General features: G+C 44.9%; 1 protein-coding gene across 2 annotated transcripts; it reads left to right on the top strand.

The window, feature by feature from the left end:
- Positions 1 to 15,447: 15,447 nt before the first annotated feature.
- Positions 15,448 to 17,587, top strand: LOC123125901 (uncharacterized). Of its 2 annotated transcripts, none has more exons than XM_044546344.1 (4): positions 15,448 to 15,839; positions 15,967 to 16,245; positions 16,342 to 16,467; positions 16,559 to 17,587. In XM_044546344.1, exons 1-4 carry the CDS (start codon positions 15,629 to 15,631, stop codon positions 17,362 to 17,364), a joined length of 1,422 nt encoding a protein of 473 aa, XP_044402279.1. In that variant the 5' UTR covers positions 15,448 to 15,628; the 3' UTR covers positions 17,365 to 17,587. The 2 variants fall into 2 exon arrangements, with proteins under 2 accessions (XP_044402279.1, XP_044402278.1); XM_044546343.1 differs by having other exon boundaries at positions 15,964 to 16,245.
- The last annotated feature ends 9,020 nt before the right edge of the window (positions 17,588 to 26,607 follow it).

Raw genomic sequence — 26,607 nt, 5'->3', positions numbered from 1 at the left:
TCTAGTCACCATCACCAAGTTAGTAGAACTTCATGATGAACTATAGTATGCAAGGGATGACGAAAGTAATTCCCGAGCTCTTCGTGATGCTGAAATCGACGAAGGTAGAAATCAAGAAAAACATCAAGTGTTGATGGTTGACGAGACCACTAGTTTCAAGAAAAGGGCAAAGGGAAGAAGGGGAACTTCAAGAAGAACGGCAAGCAAGTTGCTGCTCAAGTGAAGAAGCCTAAGTCTGGTCCTAAGCCTGAGACTAAGTGCTTCTACTGCAAAGGGACTAGTCACTGGAAGCGAAACTACCCCAACTATTTGGTGGATAAGAAGGATGGCAAAGTGAACAAAGGTATATTGGATATACATGTTATTGATGTGTACTTTACTAGTGTTTATAGCAACCCCTCGGTATTTGATACTGGTTCAGTTGCTAAGAGTAGTAACTCGAAACGGGAGTTGCAGAATAAACAGAGACTAGTAAAAAGGCGAGGTGACGATGTGTGTTGGAAGTAGTTCCAAGATTGATATGATCATCATCGCACACTCCCTGTACTTTCGGGATTAGTGTTGAAACTAAATAAGTGTTATTTGGTGTTTGCGTTGAGCATGAATATGATTTGATCATGTTTATTGCAATACGGTTATTCATTTAAGTTAGAGAACAATTGTTGTTCTGTTTACATGAATAAAAACCTTCTATGGTCATACACACCAACGAGAATGGTTTGTTGGATCTCGATCGTAGTGATACACGTATTCATAATATTGAAGCCAAAAGATGCAAAGTTAATAATGATAGTGCAACTTATTTGTGGCACTGCCGTTTAGGTCATATTGGTGTAAAGCGCATGAAGAAACTCCATACTGATGGGATTTTGGAATCACTTGATTATGAATCACTTGATGCTTGCGAACCGTGCCTCATGGGCAAGATGACTAAAACGCCGTTCTCCGGAACTATGGAGAGAGCAACAGATTTGTTGGAAATCATACATACAGATGTATGTGGTCCGATGAATATTGAGGCTCGTAGCAGGTATCATTATTTTCTGACCTTCACAGATGATTTGAGCAGATATGGGTATATCTACTTGATGAAACACAAGTCTGAAACATTTGAAAAGTTCAAAGAATTTTAGAGTGAAGTGGAGAATCATCGTAACAAGAAAATAAAAGTTTCTACGATATGATCGCAGAGGTAAAATATCTGAGTTACGAGTTTGGCCTTCAGTTAAAACAATGTGAAATAGTTTCACTACTCATGCCACCTGGAACACCACAGTGTAATGGTGTGTCCGAATATCGTAACCGTACTTTATTAGATATGGTGCAATATATGATGTCTCTTACCAATCTACCACTATCGTTTTGGGGTTATGCATTAGAGACAGCTACATTCACGTTAAATAGGGCACCATCAAAATCCGTTGAGACGACGCCTTATGAACTGTGGTTTGGCAAGAAACCAAAGTTGTCGTTTCTTAAAGTTTGGGGTTGCGATGCTTATGTGAAAAAGTTTCATCCTGATAAGCTCAAACCCAAATCGGAGAAATGTGTCTTCATAGGATACCCAAAGGAGACAGTTGGGTACACCTTCTATCACAGATCTGAAGGCAAGACATTCGTTGCTTAGTATGGATCCTTTCTAGAGAAGGAGTTTCTCTCGAAAGAAGTGAGTGGGAGGAAAGTAGAACTTGATGAGGTAACTGTACCTGCTCCCTTATTGGAAAGTAGTTCATCACAGAAATCTGTTCCTGTGACTCCTACACCAATTAGTGAGGAAGTTAATGATGATGATGATCATGAAACTTCAGATCAAGTTATTACTGAACCTCGTAGGTCAACCAGAGTAAGATCCGCACCAGAGTGGTACGGTAATCCTGTTCTGGAGGTTATGTTACTAGACCATGACGAACCTACGGACTATGAAGAAGCGATGGTGAGCCCAGATTCCGGGAAATGGCTTGAGGCCATGAAATCTGAGATGAGATCCATGTACGAAGAACAAAGTATGGACTTTGGTTGACTTGCCTGATGATCGGCGAGCCATTGAGATTAAATGGATCTTCAAGAGGAAGACAGACGCTGATAGTAGTGTTACTATCTACAAAGCTAGAATTGTCGCAAAAGGTTTTCGACAAGTTTAAGGTGTTGACTACGATGAGAATTTCTCACTCGTATCTATGCTTAAGTCTGTCCGAATCATGTTAGCAATTGACGCATTTTATGAAATCTGGCAAATGGATAAAACAAAACTACATTCCTTAATGGATTTATTAAAGAAGAGTTGTATATGATGCAACCAGAAGGTTTTGTCAATCCTAAAGGTGCTAACAAAATATGCAAAGCTCCAGCGATCCATCTATGGACTGGTGCAAGCATCTCGGAGTTGGAATATACACTTTGATAAGTTGATCAAAGGATATAGTGTTATACAGACTTGCGGTGAAGCCTGTATTTACAAGAAAGTGAGTGGGAGCACTACAACATTTCTGATAAGTATATGTGAATGACATATTGTTGATCGGAAATAATGTAGAATTATTCTGCAAAGCATAAATGAGTGTTTGAAAGGAGTTTTTTCAAAGATAGACCTCGGTGAAGCTGCTTACATATTGAGCATCAAGATCTATATAGATAGATGAAGACGCTTGATAAGTTTTTTTCAATGAGTACATACCTTAACAAAATTTTGAAGTAGTTCAAAATAGAACAGTCAAAGAAAAAGGTTCTTGCCTGTGTTACATGGTGTGAAATTGAGTAAGACTCAAAGCCCGACCACGGCAGAAGATAGAAAAAGAATGAAAGTCATTCCCTATGCCTCGGCCATAGGTTCTATAAAGTATGCCATGCTGTGTACCAGATCTATTGTATACCCTACACTGATTTTGGCAAGGGAGTACAATAGTGATCTAGGAGTAGATCACTGGACAACGGTCAAAATTATCCTTAGTGGAATAAGGATATGTTTCTCGATTATGGAAGTGACAAAAGGTTCGTCGTAAAGGGTTACGTCGATGCAAGTTTTGACACTAAATCTAGATGACTCTAAGTCTAGGTCTAGATACATATTGAAAGTGGGAGCAATTAGCTAGAGTAGCTCTGTGCAGAGCATTGTAGACATACAAATTTGCAAAATACTTACGGATCTGAATGTGACAGACCCGTTGCCTAAAATTATCTCACAATCAAAACATGATCACACCTTAGTACTCTTTGGGTGTTAATCACATAGCGATGTGAACTAGATTATTGACTCTAGTAAACCCTTTGAGTGTTGGTCACATGACAATGTGAACTTTGGGTGTTAATCACATGGTGATGTGAATTATTGATGTTAAATCACATGACGATATGAACTAGATTATTGACTCTAGTGCAAGTGGGAGACTGAAGGAAATATGCCCTAGAGGCAATAATAAAGTATTATTTATTTCCTTATATCATGATAAATGTTTATTATTCATGCTAGAATTGTATTAACCGGAAACATAATACATGTGTGAATACATAGACAAACAGAGTGTCACTAGTATGCCTCTACCAGACTAGCTCGTTAATCAAAGATGGTTATGTTTCCTAGCCATAGACATGAGTTGTCATTTGATTAACGGGATCACCTCATTAGGAGAATGACGTGATTGACTTGACCCATTCCGTTAGCTTAGCACTCGATCGTTTAGTATGTTGCTATTGCTTTCTTCATGACTTATACATGTTCCTATGACTATGAGATTATGCAACTCCCGTTTACCGGAAGAACACTTTGTGTGCTACCAAACGTCACAACGTAAATGGGTGATTATAAAGGTGCTCTACAGGTGTCTCCAAAGGTACTTGTTGGGTTGGCGTATTTCGAGATTAGGATTTGTCACTCCGATTGTCGGAGAGGTATCTCTGGGCCCACTCGGTAATGCACATCACTATAAGCCTTGCAAGCATTGTGACTAATGAGTTAGTTGCGGGATGATGTGTTACGGAATGAGTAAAGAGACTTGCCAGTAACGAGATTGAACTAGGTATCGAGATACCGACGATCAAATCTCGGGCAAGTAACATACCGGTGACAAAGGGAACAACTTATGTTGTTATGCGGTCTGACCGACAAAGATCTTCGTAGAATATGTGGGAGCCAATATGGGCATCCAGGTCCCGCTATTAGTTATTGACCGGAGACGTGTCTCGGTCATGTCTACATAGTTCTCGAACCCGTAGGGTCCGCACGCTTAACGTTACGATGACAGTTTTATTGAGTTTTGATGTACCGAAGGAGTTCGGAGTCCCGGATGAGATCGGGGATATGATGAGGAGTCTCGAAATGGTCGAGACGTAAAAATCGATATATTGGACGACTATATTCGGACTTCGGAAAGGTTCCGAGTGATTCGGGTATTTTTCGGAGTACCAGAGAGTTACGGGAATTCGTATTGGGCCTTAATGGGCCATACGGGAAAGGAGAGAAAGGCCTCAAAAGGTGGCCGCACCCCTCCCCATGGTCTAGTCCGAATTGGACTAGGGAAGGGGGGCGCACCCTTCCTTCTTTCTCCTTCCCCCTTCCCTTCTCCTACTCCCACAAGGAAAGGAGGAGTCCTACTCCCGGTGGGAGTAGGACTCCCCCCTATGGCGCGCCTCTCCCCTTGGCCGGCTGCCTCCCCCTTGCTCCTTTATATACGGGGGCAGGGGGCACCCCATAGACACAACAATTGATCCTTGAGATCTCTTAGCCGTGTGCGGTGCCCCCCTCCACCATATTACACCTCGATAATACCGTTGCGGAGCTTAGGCGAAGCCCTGCGTCGGTGGAGCATCATCACCGTCATCACGCCGTCGTGCTGACGAAACTCTCCCTCAACACTCGGCTGGATCGGAGTTCGAGGGACGTCATCGAGCTGAACGTGTGTAGAACTCGGAGGTGTCGTGCGTTCGGTACTTGATCGGTCGGATCGTGAAGATGTACGACTACATCAACCATGTTGTGATAACGCTTCCGCTTTCGGTCTATGAGGGTACGTGGAGAACACTCTCCCCTCTCGTTGCTATGCATCACCATGATCTTGTGTGTGCGTAGGAATTTTTTTGAAATTACTACGTTCCCCAACAACGATATGATCGAGGTGGATTATGGTGGAGGGGGGCACCGCACACGGCTAAGAGATCAAGAGATCAATTGTTGTGTCTAGAGGTGCCCCCCTGCCCCCGTATATAAAGGAGGGAGGGAGAGGCCGGCCCTAGAGGGGGCGCGCCAAGTGTGGGGAGTCCTACTAGGACTCCCAAGTCCTAGTAGGATTCCCCTTTCCTTTTCGGAGTAGGAGAGAAGGAAAGAGGGGGAGAGGGAGAAGGAAAAGGCGGCTGCACCCCTTGTCCAATTCGGACTAGAGGGGGGGCGCGCGCCTCCTTCCTTTTGGCCTCTCTCCTCTGTTCCCGTATGTCCCAATAAGGCCCAATACTTCTCCCGGTGAATTCCCGTAACTCCCCAGTACTCCGAAAATACCCGAATCAGTCGGAACCTTTCCGATGTCCGAATATAGTCGTTCAACATATCGATCTTTACGTCTCGACCATTTCGAGACTCCTCGTCATGTCCCCGATCTCATCCAGGACTCCGAACTACCTTCGTTACATCAAAACACAAAAACTCATAATACAATCGTCACCGAAACTTTAAGCGTGCGGACCCTACGGGTTCGAGAACTATGTAGACATGACCGAGACATGTCTCCGGTCAATAACCAATAGCGGAACCTGGATGCTCATATTGGCTCCTACATATTCTACGAAGATCTTTATCGGTCAAACCGCATAACAACATACGTTGTTCCCTTTGTCATCGGTATGTTACTTGCCCGAGATTCGATCGTCGGTATCTCAATACCTAGTTCAATCTCGTTACTGGCAAGTCTCTTTACTCGTTCCGTAATACATCATCCTGCAACCAACTCATTAGTTACAATGCTTGCAAGCTTGTAGTGATGTGCATTATCTCCCCTCTCGTTGCTATGCATCACCATGATCCTGCGTGTGCGTAGGAAATTTTTGAAATTACTACGTTCCCCAACAGGTATATCTACTTAATGAAACACCAGTCTGAAACATTTAAAAAGTTCAAAGAATTTCAGAGTGAAGTTGAGAATCATCGTAACAAGAAAATAAAGTTTCTACGATTTGATCGCGGAGGCGAATATTTGAGTTAGGAGTTTGGCCTTCATTTAAAACAATGTGGAATTGTTTCACAACTCACGCCACCTGGAACACCACAGCGTAATGGTGTGTCTGAACGTCGTAACCGTACTTTATTAGATATGGTACATTCTATGACTCTTACCGATTTGCCTTTATCATTTTGGGGTTATGCATTAAAGACAGCCGCATTCACGTTAAAAAGGTCACCATCTAAATCGTTGAGACGACACCGTATGAACTATGGTTTGGCAAGAAACCTAAGCTGCCGTTTCTTAAAGTTTGGGGTTGCGACACTTATGTCAAAAGGCTTCAGCCTGATAAGCTCGAACCCAAATCGAAGAAGTGCATCTTCATAGGATACCCTAAGGAAACAATTGGGTACACCTTCTACCACAGATCCGAAGGCAAGATCTTTGTTACCAAGAATGGAACCTTTCTATAGAAGGAGTTTCTCTCGAAAGAAGTGAGTGGGAGGAAAGTAGAATTTGATGAGGTAATCGTACCTTCTCTCGAATTGGAAAGTAGCACATCAGAAAAATCCGTTCCCGTGATGCCTACACCAACTAGAGAGGAAGCTAATGATAATGATCATGAAACTTCAGATCAAGTTACTACTAAACCTCGTAGGTCAACCAGAGCACGATCCGCACCAGAGTGGTACTGTAATCCTGTCCTCGAAGTCATGTTACTAGACCAAGGCGAACATACGAACTATGAAGAAGCTATGATGAGCCCAGATTCCGACAGATGGCTTGAGGCCATGAAATCTGAGATAGGATCCATGTATGAGAAGAAAGTGTGGACTTTGGTGGACTTTCCCGATGATCGACAAGCCATAGAGAATAAATGGATCTTCAAGAAGAAGACTGGCGTTGATGGTAATGTTACTGTCTACAAAGCTCGACTTGTCGCAAAAGGTTTTTGACAAGTTCAAGGGGTTGACTACGATGAGACTTTCTCACCCGTAGCGATGCTTAAGTCTGTACGAATCATGTTAGCAATTGCCGCATTTTATGATTATGAAATCTGGCAAATGGACATCAAAACTGCACTCCTTAATGGATTTCTTAAAGAAGAGTTGTATATGATGCAACCAGAAGGTTTTGTCGATCCTAAAGGTGCTAACAAAGTGTGCAAGCTCCAGCGATCCATCTATGGACTGGTGCACGCATCTCGGAGTTAGAATATACTCTTTGATGAGGTGATCAAAGCATATGGTTTTATACAGACTTTTGGTGAAGCCTGTATTTACAAGAAAGTGAGTGGGGGCTCTGTAGCATTTTTAATATTATATGTAGATGACATATTGTTGATTGGAAATGATATAGAATTTCTGGATAGCATAAAAGGATACTTGAATAAGAGTTTTTCAATGAAAGACCTCGGTAAAGCTGCTTATACATTGGGCATCAAGATCTATAGAGATAGATCGAGACGCTTAATAGGACTTTCACAAAGCACATACCTTGACAAGATTTTGAAGAAGTTCAAAATGGATCATTCAAAGAAAGGGTTCTTGCCCGTGTTACAAGGTGTGAAGTTGAGTAAGACTCAAAGCCCGACCACGGTAGAAGATAGAGAGAGAATGCAAGTCATTCCCTATGCTTCAGCCATAGGTTCTATAAAGTATGCCATGCTGTGTACCAGACTTGTTGTGTGCCTTAGCAATAAGTTTGGCAAGAGGGTACAAGAGTGATCCAGGAGTGGACCATTGGACAGAGGTCAAAATTATCCTTAGGTGCCTTAAAGAGGACTAAGGAAATATTTCTTGATTATGGAGGTGATAAAGAGTTCGTAAAGGGTTACATTGATGCAAGCTTTGACACAAATCCGGATGACTCTGAGTCTCAATCTGGATACATATTGAAAGTGGGAGCAGTTATCTAGATTAGCTCCATGCTGAGCATTGTAGACATAGAAAATTTGCAAAATACATACGGCTTTGAATGTGGCAGACCCATTGACTAAAACTCTCTCACAAGAAAAACATGATCACTCTTTGGGTATTAATCACATGGCGATGTGAACTAGATTATTGACTCTAGTAAACTCTTTTGGGTGTTAGTCACATGGCGATGTGAACTATGAGTGTTAATCACATGGTGATGTGAACTAGATTATTGACTCTAGTGCAAGTGGGAGACTGAAGGAAATATGCCCTAGAGGCAATAATAAAGTTGTTATTTTATATTTCCTTATTCATGATAAAGGTTTATTATTCATGCTAGAATTGTATTGATCGGAAGCCTAAATACATGTGTGAATACATAAACAAACACCGTTTCCCTAGTGAGCCTCTACTTGACTAGCTCGTTGATCAAAGATGGTTAAGGTTTCCTAACCATGGACATGAGTTGTCATTTGATAACGGGATCTCATCATTGGGAGAATGATGTGATGGACAAGACCCATCCGTTAGCTTAGCATAATGATTGTTCAGTTTTATTGCTATTGCTTTCTTCATGTCAAATACATATTCCTTCGACTATGAGATTATGCAAATCCCGGATACTGGAGGAATGTCTTGTGTGCTATCAAACATGACAACCTAACTGGGTGATTATAAAGATTCTCTACAGGTATCTTCGAAGGTGTTTGTTGAGTTGGCATAGATCGAGATTAGGATTTGTCACTCCGAGTATCAGAGATGTATCTCTGGACCCTCTCGGTAATACACATCATAAGCTTGGAAGCAAACAACTAAGGAGTTAGTCATGAGGTGATGTATTACGGAACGAGTAAAGAGACTTGCCGGTAACGAGATTGAACTAGGTATGAAGATACCGACGATTGAATCTCGGGCAAGTAACATACCGATGGACAAAGGGAATTACGTATGTTGTCATAACGGTTCGACCGATAAAGATCTTCGTAGAATATGTAGGAGCCAATATGGGCATCCAGGTTCCGCTATTGGTTATTGACCGGAGAGGTGTCTCGGTCATGTCTACATAGTTCTCGAACCCGTAGGGTCCGCATGCTTAACGTTCGATGGCGATATAGTATTATATGAGTTATGTGATTTGGTGACCGAATGTTGTTCAGAGTCCTGGATAAGATCACGGACATGACGAGGACTCTCGAAATGGTCGAGAGGTAAAGATTGATATATAGGACGATAGTATTTGGACATCAGAAGTGTTTCGAGGGGGGGGGGGTACCGGGTACTTATCGGGTCGCCGAAAGGGGTTCCGGGCATCCCCGACAAAAGATATGGGCCTTATGGGCCAAGAGGGGAAAAACACCAGCCACAAGGGGCTGGTGCGCCCCCCATATGGCCCGGCCAAGGAGGAGAAGGAAATAGGGGAAGGGAAAGGAAAGAGTGGATTAGGATTCCCACTTCCTTCCCTCTCCCCCATCTTTCCTTCTCCCTCCGACAAACATGGTAGGGGGGGGGGCAAGGGCAGGAGCCCAAGTAGGATTCGGACCTACTTGGGGCGCCCCTTGGCCTCTCCGCTCTCCCTCCCACCTATATATATGAGGAGGGGGGTGCCTAGCACACACCAAACAATTGCCTAGCCATGTGCGGCGCCCCCTCCATCATTTACACCCCCGGCCATATTTTCGTAGTGCTTAGGCGAAGCCCTGTGGAGATCGCTTCACCATCACCGTCACCATGCCCTCATGCTGAAGGAACTCATCTACTACCTTGACGTCTTGCTGGATCAAGAAGACAAGGGACTTGATCGGTTGAAGCATGAAGAAGTTCGACTACATCAACCACGTTGATAAACGCTACCGCTTACGGTCTACGAGGGTAAGTAGACACACTCTCCCTCGTTTCTATGCATCTCCAGATCATTGCATAATTTTTTTGTTATCCATGCAACGATTCCCAACAGTAATGTAGCCATGTAAGAATCGATGAGAGGCCTCGGCAGGAGGTGGCGGTTTGTCATGGGTAATCTCATTGCGAACATGCCATACTCTCTACATGATCATGAGGACCACCAGCCTCGCCATCTCATCCAGGGGTTCCAACAAGGCGAATAGCCACTCTGGCCCTGTGTCCCGGATGGTCTCTACCTTGGGTATGTTCCAGTCCATCGCCATGACTCTCCATAGCTCCCTTGCCAGTGGGCACCTGCAAAGCGCGTGGAATCCGTCCTCGCGTTCAACACCACACAGCGTAAGAGTATATAATAGATCTGAGTCATTGATCTCATTAATTGATGTTGTGATTAACTCTTATCTTTTACCTCACATATAAAAAGAGGGGGGGGGGTAAGAGGGAGCATGTTAAAACTTGCCTTATTTTAGTGATTTCTGTATCTGTCCTACTGACACGTAAGGCCCATATGTATAATTTGAGGCATCTCTCTACACAATTAAATAGATAATGAGGTGTTTTCTGTTAAAAAAAATGTCACTCGACCAGTTCCTGCCACTGACATGTGGGCCGCTACCACACTCGTGCAACATGCAGGCAGTGTGTACACCGTATTTGCATGGCTAGACAAGTTCGAGCACCACTTTTATGTATTTTACAATTTTAGGCACCAAACTAACCACATAGAACAAGTTAAGGCACCCGTGGTGTATTTAACTCTATGACAAACTACTAAGTATCCCTCTTGCCCCTTTCTTTTTTACATTTAGGGTCAACTGTAACTATGCTCTCGAAATCAAAACATTTATATTATCATTACAACTGGTGGGAGCAACTCTAGAAAATACTGCAAAATCTCGTATGGAAAAATTGGTTTATAGTATGCTGCAAAACGTTCATACGGTAGGGTCCGTGCTATTTGTTTCCTGAATAAAGACACACAAAGGGTACCTTAGATCTAATCAATATCGAGGAAAACGAAGGAGAATACAATGGATAGATAATAAGGCGTAAAACAACCAATAAAAACATAAAATTACATTAAAAATCATACTAGTCTTCTTCTTCCTATTGTAAGCCGCCCACCGGAGCTTAAAAAATGCACTGAACCAACAAAGAAAAGCGACACCTGCAAACGCCATCACCATACCGCAAAATGTTTATACGGTATGCCCTGTGTTCTGATAGAACAGATCCTGTAAAAAATGTTTCAGGTCAGATGTGGAGCCCACCAGTCATCCCTTGAATTTACAATAGGGTCCCTGAAAAATAGCACAAAGCACCTTGAAAGATTTTTTTAAAATTGGATCCTGGACGTAGAACGATGCAGATGTTGGGTGAGTACTTGTTGCATGAATTTCTATCCTCTAGCCATTCCTGCAGAGAAGGGATTGTGCAGGCAGGTGCTGATTTAATCCCGTAGTGTCTTGGTTCATGCCCATACAAAGCTACAAATGGAGATATTTGTAATGTAGAGTGGAAGCTAGAATTATACCAAAATTCTAAGAGAGCCAAATAGTGGCTCCATTTCTTCGGACATGCTTGGATAAAACACCGAAGATGGATTTTGAGGCATTGATTCACCCTTTCCGTTTGACCGTCCATATGAGGTGGTGTGCTCATGTTGAGCTCAGTGCCAATTGTGTTGAATAGTTATGTCCAAAACTTGCTTGTGAACACCGGATCCCTGCCTGATATGATGGCTGCGGGTAGACCGTGCAACTTATAAACAATGCCAACATAGAAAAAAGCCACTTTTACTGCAGTGAACGGGTATTGATTGGAAGGAAATGAGTGTTATCTCGTAAATTTGTTCACAACAACTAATATGCACTTGAACTTCCCACACTGTGGTAGCCCGTCAATGAAATCCATATTGTAACCGCCTGCTTTGTGTAAAGAGGTGGGTCTGGTCCCGGCCAGTCACGCAACATGCAGGAGTGCTTAGGGCGATCGGTCCATGACCCCTTCACGCTTAGGATTTAGACCGACGTGTTGACCCCTCTAGGAAGCCTAGTTAGGACTGTGGCGTGTCAATTGTCTGAGGCCTGGCATTACCAGAAAAGAGTGTCTGGCCAGAGGTAGACGAGCGTATCAGGTAATGTGGTGCACCCCTGCAGGGAAGTTAAACTATTCGAATAGCCGTGTCCACGGTAACAGGACGACTTGGAGTTGTATCCCGACCTCTTACAACTAAAACTGGATACTTGGTAAAACACACCAAGATAACAGATCGGTGATCGCTTTCTCTCAGGGAGACGAGGAAATGATCTCCGGGCAGGTTACAACTATATGTATGTAGAAGATGATACCATATACGCTCCTCTCTTCTACTGCTGCAAGATGATGCTAGTCTTTGATAGGATGAGCTTCTCCTCCTTATTCTGGCATTTCTGCAGTATAGTCCACATATACTACACCATTCCTTTGACACCAATGCATATCTAGTATAGATCTGATGTAAGTGTTGCGAGTACTTTGGATGAGTACTCACGATTGCTTTGCTCCCTTTTCATTCAACCCGGTTGCTACAACAGCTGGTAGCAACGCGGGTGCAGGTTACCCCGACAGAGTGTTCTACGTGCCGACGACTAGGAGTACTCCGAAGGTCCCAGGCAGGAGGCCTCTCCTTTTGATCTGGTGTCGTTGTTTTGCTCAACCTTCTTAAGGCAAAACTTGTCTAACTATGTCTGTATTTAGATAATATTTTCTTTGTTGGCCGATGTATTATGGGTCCTCGTGGCCCTGACTTGTAATATAAAGTTTTATGTTTAATTTGTGTCGTAGAGTTGTCTTGTGATATTGATGTGAGTCACCGTTCGTGATCGTGCATGATACATGTATGATTAGTGCACGATTACAAACGGGGGCATCACACATAGTTCAAGGAGGCCAGGGTATTTCACTCGCTCTAGTTTAGCTTGTTGGTAGATCAGGCAGGCCTAGACGTACTGAAGTACTTGTTTCTTCATTATTGGCATTGCAAAGAGAGTTTGCACAACCGGTGATATGTGACAGGGAATCTAGAATGGCCCCCACCTACTCGTCGTGAAACACTTCGAGTATTTTGTGTTGTAGTGTAGGAGCTCCTCCCAGCCAGATGCAACCTATGAAGTAGAGTAACCCATTCTTTAGAGTAAAGCGTTACTTAGTATCGGGTTGTTTTGTAGCTTTAGAATTATCTTAGTCAACTGAGGATTGGATGCGTAACTGTCAACAACATCCTGTAGCCAGCTGGTTGATAGTCTAACATTGCTAACAAACGCTCCTTTGAAAGAGCATGTCGGGAAAGTGCACCAGCGGCATTATTAGTGAATCCCTGCCTTTAAATGATCTTGTACCTCAGATCCAGGAGCTTGGTGAAGGCCTTTTGTTGCCAAGGAATAGAGAGTCGCTGATTATCCAAGTGTACGAGACAACGTTGGCCCGTTCTAATGATGAATTCTTCAGTTTGTAAGTAGGGGTGCCACTATTCAACTGCCATCAATATTGCCATGCATTCTTTCTCATAGGTAGATAGACCTCGATTCTTGGGACCCATAGGCTTGCTCATATACGCGATGGGGTGGCCACATTGGTGCAATACTTCTCCCACACCATAGTCACATGCATCCGTGTCTATGATGAAAGGTTTAGTAGAGCCCAGTAATTGCAGAATGGGTGCAGAGATAAGGTGTTGCTTCAGTAATGTGAATGCAATTTGTGTTTCATCTGTCCACACAAAAGGCTGGTGTTTTTTCAACAAGTTGAACAATGGTCTTGCTATAATTCCTAAGTGCTTCACAAACTTCCTATAATAACCTGCAAGTCCCAAAAATCTTCTGACCTCTTTAGTATTATTGGGAATTGGCCATTGCTCAGTGGTTCTGATCTTGCTGGGGTCAGTTGAAACACCCTGTGCATCAATGACATGTCGCAAGTATGCAATTTGTTGTTGGCCAAATGAACATTTGGATTGCTTAGCCTGCCATTGATCTCGATGAAGTAACTGCAGCACTTTGATGACCCACAAGTGTAGGGGATCGCAACAGTCTTCGAGTGTAGTATTTCACCCAAATTTATTGATTCACACAAGGGGAGCCAAAGAATATTTATAAGCTTTAAGAGTTGAGTTTTCAATTCAACCACACCTGAGAAGTTATTTCCTTGCAGCAAACGGAGCGCGGAGGGCCCCACAAGCTAAGCCAACGCGCACCAGAGGGAGGGGGCGTCCCCTGAGCTTGTGCCCCCCTCTTTTAGTTCTTTGCGCCAGTATTTTATATATATTCCAAAATAATTCTTCATATAATTTCGTCCAATTCCGAAAACTTTTTATTTCTGCACAAAAACAACACCAAGATAGTTCTGCTGAAAACAACGTGAGTCCAGGTTAGTTTTATTCAAATCATGCAAATTAGAGTTCAAAATAAGAGAAAAAGTGTTTGGAAACTTAGATACGTTGGACCTAATCCAACATACTCGTCTCCCGGCTGAGGGTGATGTGGTTTATTGGGGACTTAGCAGAAATGCTAAATTCTCGACCAAATCCATGTATAAATGGCTAGAGAAATCTTTGAGTGGTTGCAGCTATAAATGGATTTGGGAGGCTAAACTACGTCTCAAAATCCAAATTTTTATGTGGCAACTAGCCCAGAATGATGTTCTTACCCGTCAAGTTATGAAGAGTAGGAAATGGCCTGGTAATCTATCCTACTTCTTTTGCAGTGAACCTGAGGCCACCACACAATTTATTTTACTTGTTCGGTTGATCGGGTGATCTGGCGATCGGTGGGGGTTGTGTTAGGGACTGAACTTTGTCCTAATAACTATTGGCGATATTATGTTTGGAGTCGACGGTTGATTTAGCTAGTTGCCTTTCTGTAGTGCTTGTTAGTTGCTAAAAAACATTTCTTGTGATGTTGGTGTTATGTCCCTATTTTGTGGGCATGTAATAGGACTAGTTTATTTTGGTGCTATCAGATTTTTGACCCATAACATTCGTTTCGATGGCGGGCGAATGTTGTGGGTTTTCTGTAGCGCGTTGAACTTGTAGCCTCTCTTTCCCCCTCCTCCTGAATGTTTCTGAGACTGACGTATTTCCGTTCTATGCAATGGATAGGGGGTTAGCCCGGTTTTAAAAAACGCGTTCACGGTAAAACTTTTATTGGTAGTTTTGTTTTTTCAGCAATCTGACAAATAAATAAAAAAAATCCAGTGCCATTTTTGTTCGTTTGGAACACTGGAACTTTGTAAAATTAAAATGGCATAGTTTCTCTTCCAGCAAAGAAAATGACAAAACTGGATAGCATGGGCCTGCCCCCCGGCTATTGATGATTTGGGCCGTTAGTTGGGCTATCAGAATTGCATTAGGCCCGTTTCTGAGGCTCTTCTTCCTTCCTCGCGTGTTGTTCCCTCCAAAACCAACCGACGACCAACCGCTGAAGGAATCTCTCTGCTTCTTGAAATCGATCGGTTGCAGCGGGACGGGAGACGCTCTCCTCTGCCGTCGTCGTCTATATAGCCTCCCGCCTCGCCTTCCTCCTCTCCCATCCTTTCTCATACGTAGCTTCCTTCCATCCGCCCTCTCTCTCTCCTCTTCAATTGGGCGCACCAGCGGTTCTTGCGAAGCTGTTCGACCGAGGCGAGATGGAGGACAAGCGGAAGGCCGTCGCCAACAATGAGGAGCGAAGGCAGCGCCAGCGGCGTGAGCGTGACGCGGCAGCCGTGGAAGACACTGCGACTTCAGGGCGGACGACGGCGACTGCAGGCGGCAACGGGACTGCGCAGGAGCTTCCACGGGTGACGGCGGCGACTACGCCCGCTCTAGGCCCCCCACCCGGCGCCTCTTCCCAGTTCGGTGCGTTCCCTCCCAACCCAAGAAAAGCTCTAAATCCTTTCTCTCTGGTCCGCCGTGCGGTTCTTGGTTCTTCACTGACGACGAAGTTCGATTTCTTGGCTTCTGTTGCGTATTTCTGTTGCAGCAGACAACGGGCGTCCGCAGCACGCGCAGATCGGCAACGCCGGTGCGCCTCAGGGTCACGGCAGTACTGTCATTGATCAGCAGCGCCTCCGCGACCAGCCTTCTTCTTCACGGGCAAGAGCACCAGGATGCACTTGTTGCGGCGGAGCGCCCACCACGCGGGTTGTTCTCAACCTGCCCGTGTGCGAGGCTTGCTACAGGCGGTTTTTTCACGCCGGTGCGCCTCAGCAGCACGCGCAGATCGGCTACGCCGGTGCGCCTCGGGGAGCAGTGCGCAATCCAGGTGCGTTCCCTCCCAAGAGAAAAAAAACCCTTTCTCTCTGTTCCGTGCAGTTCTTGGTTCTTCCCTGACGCCGGACTTCGATTTCTTGGCGAGCAGTGGCAGTCCCTACCCGTGAGCAGCAGTTCTGGGCTAACATGGGTGCGCCGCCGAGGCCTTTTTCCATGTTGCCCTTCCGGTGGGGCCCGGTGAACCCCGCACTGGAGCGGCAGTCTTCTTCACCAGGTGCGTTCCCTCCCAAGAGAAAAAAAATCCTTTCTCTCTGTTCTTGGTTCTTCCCTGACGCCGGAGTTCGATTTCTTGGCTTCTGTTGCAGCCCACAATGGGCCTCCCCAGCACGCGCAGATGGGGCCTCCACCCCTCCACACCTTGGCACCGCCACCGGAGCGGCAGTCTTCTTCACGGGCAAGGGAGCAGCAGCTCCAGGTCCAGGCTGATGCGATGAGGCTGCAGGTGGCCAATATTCTGAACAACCCTTTCTCGCTCGTCCGGTCGGGCCCGGCGAACCCAGCGCCTCAGCGGCAGTCTTCTTCACCAGGATGCTACAGCAATATCTTCACCGGCAAAGGGCCCTTGTTCAGCAGCGCCGGTGCACGTGCACCCCAGGGTCACGGCAGTGCTGCCATTGATCAGCAGCGCCAGCTCGACCTCCTCCGCGGCCAGCGGCAGCCTTCTTCTTCACAGGCAAGGGCACCAGGATGCTCTTCTTGCGGAGCGCGCGCCACGCGGGTTGCTCTCAAGATGCCCTTTTGCGAGGCTTGCTTCAGGGATACATTCATGGCGAACGCGCCTCCTCAGCACGCGCGGATCGGCTCCAAGCTTCCGAGTCCAGTCCCCAGCTATAACTACGCGCAGACCGGCAACGCGCGTCCGCAGCACACGCTGGCCGGCAATGTGTCTTCGAGTCCAGTTCCCGCTCCCAGCAACGCCGGCGCGCCTCAGGGTCAGCAGCAGTACCGGGATTCGGTGGTGGAGCTGCTGGCGGCGACCGAGCCTTCTCCTCCGGCGGGTTCTCAGCGTGCCGCCTATTCAAGGTGCGAGGCTTGCCGCCTCTCCGGCGATAAGGCGTGCATGTTTTGCCACAACCCCGGCCCACCGCCGCCACCGCCAGGGCAGAGCTAGGTAGCTCATCTCACCGCTGTGAGTGGAGAATGTCTTCTGAACTCTGGGAGCAGGACAGCTTAAAACTGCTGAGCCTTTTTTGCTTTGCTCTGTTTTTGACACAACAGATGATTCCTGTGATGTGGCCAAATGTGGCAATGCATACATGCTTGAGGAGATCGATGAAACTAAATACTTGATTCCTTGTCACTTAGTAATTGATATATACTTGCTGTGGCTCTTTTCTGACGCTTTAGTTTTGCCTTATTTTAACTGATTTTTGGCTCTTTCAGTTTAAGCAAATGAGTACTCAGAATTTAGTTCCTACAGTTTAAGCTTTTACCTTTCTGCCCAATACTACATATATACTCCCTCCGTTCCTAAATATAAGTCTTTTTAGAGATTTCAATACGGACTACATACGGAGCAAAATAAGTGAATCTACATATGTATGTAGTCCTTTAAAATCTTTAGAAAGACTTGCATTTAGGAACGGAGGGAGTATAACAGATTCAGTCCTTTTATATCTTTCAGTCCTTTGTCGTCGCTAAATGATTTGGCGTGGAGAATAGACTCTGGATGCTTTGGTTTCCTGACGCTTTAGTTTTGCCTCAAGTGCTTGACTTTCAGTTGAATCAAATGAGTAATCAGAGTTTAGTTGCTACTGTTCTGGTTTAAGCTTACGAGTGATGATCGTTGTAAATTCTAGTAATGTGCTACAGCCAATATATATAACAGATTCAGTGCTGCATATGCTTGTCGTCGGTAAGTGATTCGGCATGGAGAATAAGGCTGTGGATGCTTTGGCTTTGCGTCGTATGCTTGACTGGTTTAGTTTCAGTTAAACCAAATGAGTGCTTAAGCGTCAGGAAACTAAAGTTTCAGTTGTCAGTTGTCAGGACTCTTGGTTCTCCGAACTTCCTGTCTCTGAATACACCTAAAGAAATCGGCATCTTCTCTGAAGAATTCGACAGCTACCAGATAGACGGAGGGCTAGGATGCGCTGCAGCTATGCTTGTGCTTGTTTAGATGCATACTTGAGTAGAACAATGAAACTATATACACCCCGCAAAAAAAGAAAGAAACTATATACTACTTGTTCTTGTTTCCTTGTCAGTTAGTCTTCGGTTCTTTTCTGACTCTTCAGTTTTGCCTCAAGTGTTCGACTGGCCCACTTTCGGTTTAACCAAATGAATGAGTGAATTGTTTAGTATAAGTTAAAGCGAATGAGTGATAAAAAAAAATTCAGACTATGCGTTGGGACACTAGTTCTCTGAACTTCCTCTCTGCACATGCCTGAAGAAATTGATACCTTCTGTGACGACGCAAACCGGTACACTGCCAGTGAGACGGACGGCTGGATCCGCTCCAGTTATGAAAGATCAACGCCTCTTGAAGACCGATAACTCCACTGTTCAGTGCCCGACAACGGCTACAGTTAACTGAAGTTTAACTGCTGTAAACTTCAGTTAACTCTGTTTCACCGCATGTTGATCAAGTCTTATCCGTAGCTAATTCTATAACTAGAGTACTTGGTAGTTCAGGTCAATCCGATCGCCATGGCTTTATTCAGTTAACTCTAGTTTACTTGGTTTAAATGCTGTACTTGGTAGTATTCCCTCCATTCCTAAATATAAGTCTTTTTAGTGATTTCAAATGGACAACCACATACGGATGTATATAGACATATTTTAGAATATAGATTCACTCATTTTGCTCCGTATGTAGTCACTTGTTGAAACCTCTAGAAAGACCTATATTTAGGAATGGAGGGAGTATTATCCAGTGACTTCAATCTTCCCTCCTTATATACCAATTCGTTATTATTGCTAGCGATTAGTTTGTGGGTTCATCTGACACTATGTCTCTCGTGTTTGGACATATAGCAACACCTGATATCTAGGTTTATCTTAAACAGGTGTTTTAACGTGCATGTGATATTTTTATGCAGAATACTGAAGTGCTGAAAACAACATCATACTGTATATACTAGTGATGTACATTTCAGAGTTCTACAGCAATGCTAGTCATGAAAGAGACCTTTAACCTGCATCCTACTGTGGCTGCCTGCCTGCCCGAGAATAGGCTGATTCGTTAGTAATATCTTCTTGTTTCCTCATATGTTTGACTGATTCAGTTTCAGCTAAACCGAATGAGTGCTCAAAGTTTTGCAAAATCTTCTCTATAAACCCGGGAGTTTGGCGCGGATTCTAAAGCAATGCTGTGACTTGGTGCTGTTTCTAAGGTGGGTGTGATTCTGAAGTCGAACTCTGCAGACTGCTGTCAGTGTCACGTTGGAAGCTAAGATATTGCCCCGATTTCGAAGTTCAGTTCCTCAGTAGAGGCTCACAGCCTCACACACAGAGTGGGTCTGATATGCGTAAAGGAGTCGTTTGTTGGCGTACTAGTTTCATGGTCATGTCAGATGCGACCCAGCCCAGGGCAACCGCATTCACCTGCAAAACCAACAAGGCAAAATGCCAGACAAGCTTAGTGTTCCTGCCACCATATTCTAGGTTGGCCTGCCATGACATGACATGGCTGCTACTTGCATTTATGTTTCTTCCACCGTATTCCGTTGCCTGGCCAATCTTGCTGAAGATCCCGGAAACCGAGTGTCAGTATACAGCTACTGACACTGGCAGTGAAACAGCCAGGAAGGCGTATTCATAGTGCCAAGGGGGAAGCGTAGTTGGCGGGACGTTTGAATAGGCGTTGGGCTTTGTGTAATGAGTTAGGCCGGGTGAGTAAGTGGGCTGAGGCCTGATTGTGTAACGAGCAGTTTATAAGCTCCAGTGGCTGGCGTGGACGGGCTATCGTTGAATTGAATTTGAAATCCTATCTTGTCTCTCTGTGCTTCTCTCTCTCTCTCTCTCTCTCTCTCTCTCTCTCTCTCTCTCTCTCTCTCTCTCTCTCTCTCTCTCTCTCTCTCTCTCTCTCTCTCTCTCGTGTTGCCGTCTGCATCTCTCCTACCTGTCGACCTCTCTCCTCCACCGATCTCACCGGCGACGAGCTCCAAATCCGGCGGTCCTTCGCGACCAAAGGCAAGGCCGTTACAATCTGGTATCAGAGTGACCGATCTGTGGCCTGCTTCCGTTTTCTCGAGAGCGTACCCGACAAATTCCGAGGCGACGGTCTCCGATCACCCTAGGGTTCGATCGGTGTAATCCCTGACCTGAGGTGGGTTGCTTCAGAGAGGAGCAGCACGACGGCGTTCAAATCCTGCGCCCAGACGAAGCACGTCACACGCGAGATGGAGCTCTTTCAGGAGCGCATGCTGAAGGAGTTTGCGGAGATCCGCGCGGAGCAGAGTAAGTTGGCAAAAGTGGAGGAGATTTGCGATCGATTGGAGGCGCTGGATGCGAAATTGGAGGAGCAGTCGCATCGTTTGGACCAGGTGCAGGTGAAGGTAAATCTCTCCTGTGACACTTTGGGAAAGGTGTAGCAGGAGCAAGCTCAGTCGGTGAGGCATAATGCTCCGGCCGCGGCGAGGGGAGGGGTCGGTCCTCAAGTTCCACCTCCTCCAGATGGGTTGTTGGGAGCAGCACCTACATCTCAAGGCTCCACGGCAAGGAGTCAGCATCGGCCCCATCAGGTACATGTCACCAATCCGTATCCCAACGGAGAACAAGGAGTACATGTGCGGTGTGAGGAAGTGACTGGGAAGAAGAACTGGATGCCTAAAATGGATTTTCCAAAATTTGATGGGACTGGGGCTAGGGTCTGGATTGATCAGTGTGAGGCGTTTTTCCAGCTGTACAACATTCCAGACAGTTTTTGTGTGGCATCTGCATCTCTGAATTTGGTAGATAATGCTGCACATTGGTTTCAATCAGTCAGACAGAAGGGGATGTAGCCGAATTGGGAATAGTTTTGTGAAGCACTGCTTGCTGAATTTGATGTGAATGTGGATAGGGAGTTACTTCAATCCTTGCTCAGACTGAAGTAGTGGGGCTCTGTAGAGGAGTACAAAAGTAAATTTCACCAGTTGGTATATAGCATCGGGTTGTATGAGCTCAGTTAAGTGACACCTTGTTGGTCACAAGGTTCATCATGGGTTTAAAGGAGGAATCGAGGGCTGCTGTGGAAATGCATTACCTGAATCTGTTCAACAAGCTGCACTATGTGCTCAAGTTCAGGAGAGATTGCTTGAGCAGAACAAGAGCAGTAAAACTAATTATAAAAAAATCACTGGTAGACAGGACACTAGAACTTCATTTGCACTAGGAGAATTATGGAAAGCTAAGTAGCTCAAGGAATATAGGAGAGCCAATGGACTATGTTATGGGTGTGGGGAGAAGTACAGTCCTGGACATGCTTGCACAACTTCAGGTGAGAAACCTGCTCAGCTTAAGTCAGTGGAAGCTATAAATCCTCATGAGATAATTTCTGATGCTGTGTTGGATGCATTGCTGTATGACCAGCAAGAGGAATGTGCTACTATTTCTGTTCAAGCTTTGTCAGGAGCTACACATCCAAAAACTATACAGTTCAGAGCACTGATTGGAAATCAAGTGGTGTTACTGCTGTTAGATTCTGGTAGTACACATACTTTTGTAGACCAGGCTCTGCTGGACAGGATCAAGTTGACACCAGAGAGCTTGTCTGAACCCTTGTCTGTCAAAGTGCCAAATGGTGATAAGCTACAGTGTATTGAATATGTTCCAAACTTAACCTGGTGGCTGCAAGGACAACACTTCACCAGTCCTATGAAGGTACTGCAATTGGGAAGTTATGACATTATATTGGGTATGGACTGGTTAGAGAAATGGGGAGTGATGAAATGCCATTGGGCTGAAAAGTGGATTCAATTTGACTATCAAGGACAGTCTGTGAAGTTACAAGGAGTGCTACCCAATCAGAGTTTAGAATCAAAGGGAATGCCCGTGGAACAGTTACTGAAATGGGACAAGGGAAATGATATTATGGCAGTGGCTTTAATTCATCTTGTGTATGAGAATGTGGATAAACAGGAATTTCCTGGACCAATCAAAGAACTGCTTCAGCAATATACTGATGTTTTTAGTGAACCAAAAGCTCTACCTCCTCACAGACAAATTGATCATGCTATTAATCTGGTTCCTGGGGCTGTACCAGTTAATAGCAGACCTTATAGATATTCTCCCTTGCAGAAGGATGAAATAGAAAGACAAGTGGATGAGATGATGAAAGTAGGCCTAATTACAACCAGTTTGAGCCCTTTTGCCTCTCCAGTGTTGTTGATTAAGAAAAAGGATGGAACATGGAGGTTTTGTGTGGATTATAGAAAGCTTAATGCACTCACAATCAAAATCAGATTTCCCTTGCCAATAATAGATGAACTATTGGATGAATTGGCTTGAGCTAAATGGTTTTCTAAACTGGATTAAGAGCTGGTTATCATCAAATTAGAATGGTACCTGAAGATGAATATAAAACAGCTTTCAAGACACATCACGGTCAATTTCAGTTTAGAGTGATGCCCTGTGGTTTAGCAACTGCTCCTGGTACTTTTCAGCGTGTAATGAATTTCTTGTTCCCTGGCAGAAAATATGTTCCGTCCTTTATGGATGACATACTGGTTTTCAGCCAGACTTTGGAAGATCATCTTAGACATTTGAGAGAAGTGTTGACAGTACTGAGAGAAAATCAGTTTTATGTGAAGGAGATTAAATGCTCCTTTGGGCAGCAGTTTTGGAATATTTGGGTCATGTATCTGACAAAGGAGTGGCCACTGACCCCACTAAAACTTCTGCTATGTTAGAATGGCCTGTACCCACCAATGTAACTGAACTCAGAGGATTTCTTGGGCTCACTGGGTACTATAGGAAATTTATTCAGAAATATGGAATCATAGCTAAGCCTGACAATGTTGTTGAAGAAACAATCATTTTTCTGGCCGGAAGAGGCTCAAACTGATTTTGAATAGTTAAAACAAGCAATAGCCTCTACTCCTGTGCTAGCTCTTCCTAATTTTGACAAACAATTTTGTTTGGAAACTGATGCATGTGACTCTAGTGTGGGGGTTGTGCTGACACAAGAGGGACATCCTGTGGCTTTTTACAGCAAAGCTTTGGGTCAGCAAAATCAGAAATTGTCCATTTATGAGAAAGAATTTCTAGCAATTATGATGATCATAGATAAGTGGAGATCTTACTTGTCCAGAGGTCCTTCTGTGATCAAAACTGATCACCAGAGCTTATGTCACCTAGGAGATCAAGTGTTAACTTCAGAGCTGCAGAGAAAGGCCATGACCAAATTAGTGGGATTACAGTTCACCATACAATACAAGAAGGGGGTTGAGAACATTGTGGCATATGCACTGTCCAGCGTAGCTCACCTGTTTCTAATGCAGGCTCTGTCCTCTTCACAACCAGTGTGGATTCAGGAGGTATTAAACTCCTACTCTGTGGATTCTGTAGCACAGGAAATGCTACAGAAACTGGCTATTGATCCTGTTGCTTGTCTTGGGTTTCTGTTACATGAAGGAATTCTAAAAAACAATGATAAGATCTGGATTGGAGCTAATGTGGGGTTGCAAACCAGGTTGATACATGCCTTTCACTCTACTCCTGTAGGAGGTCACTCTGGAGTTCTACCTACCTATTTCAGAGTTAAGCAACTGTTCAGTTGGCAAGGTATGAAAACTGATGTGGAAAACTTTGTGAAACAGTGTGCTATCTGTCAACAAGCAAAGCATGAGCTATCACTACTAGGAGAATGCCTACTAGTAGCGCTTGAAATACCTATAGCAGTAGCGCTGGGTCCAGCGCTACTGCTAACACGCTACAACTAAGTTGTAGCAGTAGTGCTGCCCTGACCAGTGCTACTGGTAAGTATGGTTAGCCGTAGCGTTGTCCTGACCAGTGCTACTGATAACTATCTGTAGCGCTAGAACAAAGCAAGTCCTGCTGCTAATCCAGCGCTGCTGCTAGATGCTTTCCAGCGCTACTGCTAGTATTCCTGCTTTCATAGATTTATAACCCCTCTACGTATTTGTGGTGTATTTTTACAGGCTCTATATAGTAGTTTCATCAGATCATACTAAACATACACTATTCTCATCATATCATACACATACAGTAGTCTCATCATACCATCATCATCATCATCATCATCATCATTCAACACAAATATCATCACATCTCAAAAATAGCGATACACAAGTCATGTCATGTCTCGAATAAGTGCAACTGCATGGTATGGTCATGGCACACACACAAGTTTCATCATCTCTATCTAAACCATGATGTATAAGAGAAGAGCGATCAACATGAGCAAGAGCGCGACTATGTAGTACTTGAGGCACCGGCGCTCCCGCCCCCTCTCATGCCGGAGCGTCCACCTCAAGTAACTACTTTCTGCTTCGGCTCTGCTGTCGAACCCTCTATGGCTAGCACCTGGGTACTTGTCCACCTGGGCCTGAGCGTCTGGCCAGTGGTCGTAGACTCCTGGAACCCTCCCAACAAACACCGCGTAGCAATCCTTCGCCATCTCTGATCTATGTACCTGCATCGTCAGTTGATGAATTGAACGATAATATGCAACATAATGTACTTAAGAAAACAAAGAGGCATAATTAGCAAAATACAAGCAACCTATAGTAAACATAAATGACGAAGTTCCTCATACCCAAACTAATTAACTAGAGCGATCTATGCTAGTTCAGGACCACGGTTTAGTTACATCACATAGTTTCGTCATGTATAAATTCAAAGTTTTGCGATAGAAAGACAGTAGTGACACATTGTCATCGACAATCAGTCCTCCATGTCAGCGGTCCAATCTTCATAGTCAGGGAGGAACCACCCGATCTTCTTGAAAGGCTTCAGGTCCAGACGCTGAGCGAGTAGAAGTGCTCGGACATCATCCCGCGTGATTGGCCCATGGTAGAACATCCCTGTTGGTTCGAGAACCTGCTTCATGATCACTTGGGCAAGTTCACACTGTACGTGATAAAACTCAGCTCGGATTCGATGATCCGGTGTCTTTCATATGCTTGTGGCCCAGTTGATAATCTCGGCATCGTTGGTAGTGCTGACATGCGAAGGTGTTGATTATCCCTTCTGTACTCGAGTAGGTGATGCATGAGGTATAATGCATCAGCCTTACTAGTGTGCGGTTGCTGGATGCAGCAGGAGTCGGTCTTATTGTCGAAAGCCAGCCAGTTCTGCCTATACTTTTTCCTTGATATATCCACCAGGGTCTCCGACACCTATATAATTCTTGCAAAAGGAGATGCACTCATGCATCAGATACCCCTGGATGATGCTCCCATCGGGACGGGACATGTTACGAACGAATCCTTGGATGACCCCATTCATCCTCTCGAACAACATCATGCTGTGAAGGAATGTCGGCCCGAGGTCGATGATGTCGTCCACGATGTGGACACACAAATGCACCATGATGTCAAAGAACGTGGGCGGGAAGTACATCTCAAGCTCACATAGTATGACAACGATCTCTTCCTGTAGCCTTCGGAGCTGCTTCACACTTATGGACTTTTGAGAGATGATGTCGAAGAAGTTGCAGAGACCAGTAAGCGTGTCACCGACGTGCTTCTCCATTATCCCTCTAATGGCAACCGGGAGTATCTGCATCATCATCACGTGACAGTCATGAGACTTCATCCCGTGAACCTTTTCTTCTTGGGGTCTAGAAATCTGCTTATCTTCCCATAGTAACCGGAACTGACTTTGATTCCCATAAGGCACTTGATGAATTGACCGATCTCCTTCGCACTTAAGGTGAAGCAAGAAGGGGGGAAATAATTCTCCTCCTTCTTGTTGACTTTTCTGCCCCTTTCCCCCTCCTCCGTCTCCGTCTCCGTCTCCTCCGTCGACTTTTTACGGTGGAGATCTTTCCTGATCTTCAAATCTTCCAAGTCTTTCCTTGCCTGCGGCCTATCCTTTGTCTTCTCTGACATGTTCATCAGTGTGCCAAGCAAGCTCTCGAGGACATTCTTCGTGATATGCATTTGATCAAGGCAATGAGGCGTGTCGTGATTGGGCCAATACTCCAAGTCCCAGAAACCATACCTCATTTTCCATACCCTTCAGCAGCGGCTTCGGCGCCTTTTTCATCTTTCCCGACGCGGGGCACTGTTCCCAGTTTTTTAACAGCTCGTTGATTTTGGCGCCGCTCCTCTTACGTGGAGGTCCTCGATGCTCAGCCAACCCATTGAATAGATCTCCATGCTTTCTCCACAGGTCATCCTTCTTGAGCCATCTACGATGCCCCATGTACATGATTTTCCCGGACCCGCCATCTTTCGTTGACGTA

The sequence above is a fragment of the Triticum aestivum genome, chromosome 5D (genome assembly GCF_018294505.1).
Source record: "Triticum aestivum cultivar Chinese Spring chromosome 5D, IWGSC CS RefSeq v2.1, whole genome shotgun sequence".
NCBI lineage: Eukaryota > Viridiplantae > Streptophyta > Magnoliopsida > Poales > Poaceae > Triticum > Triticum aestivum.
This window is presented reverse-complemented; position numbering and strand designations above follow the sequence as displayed.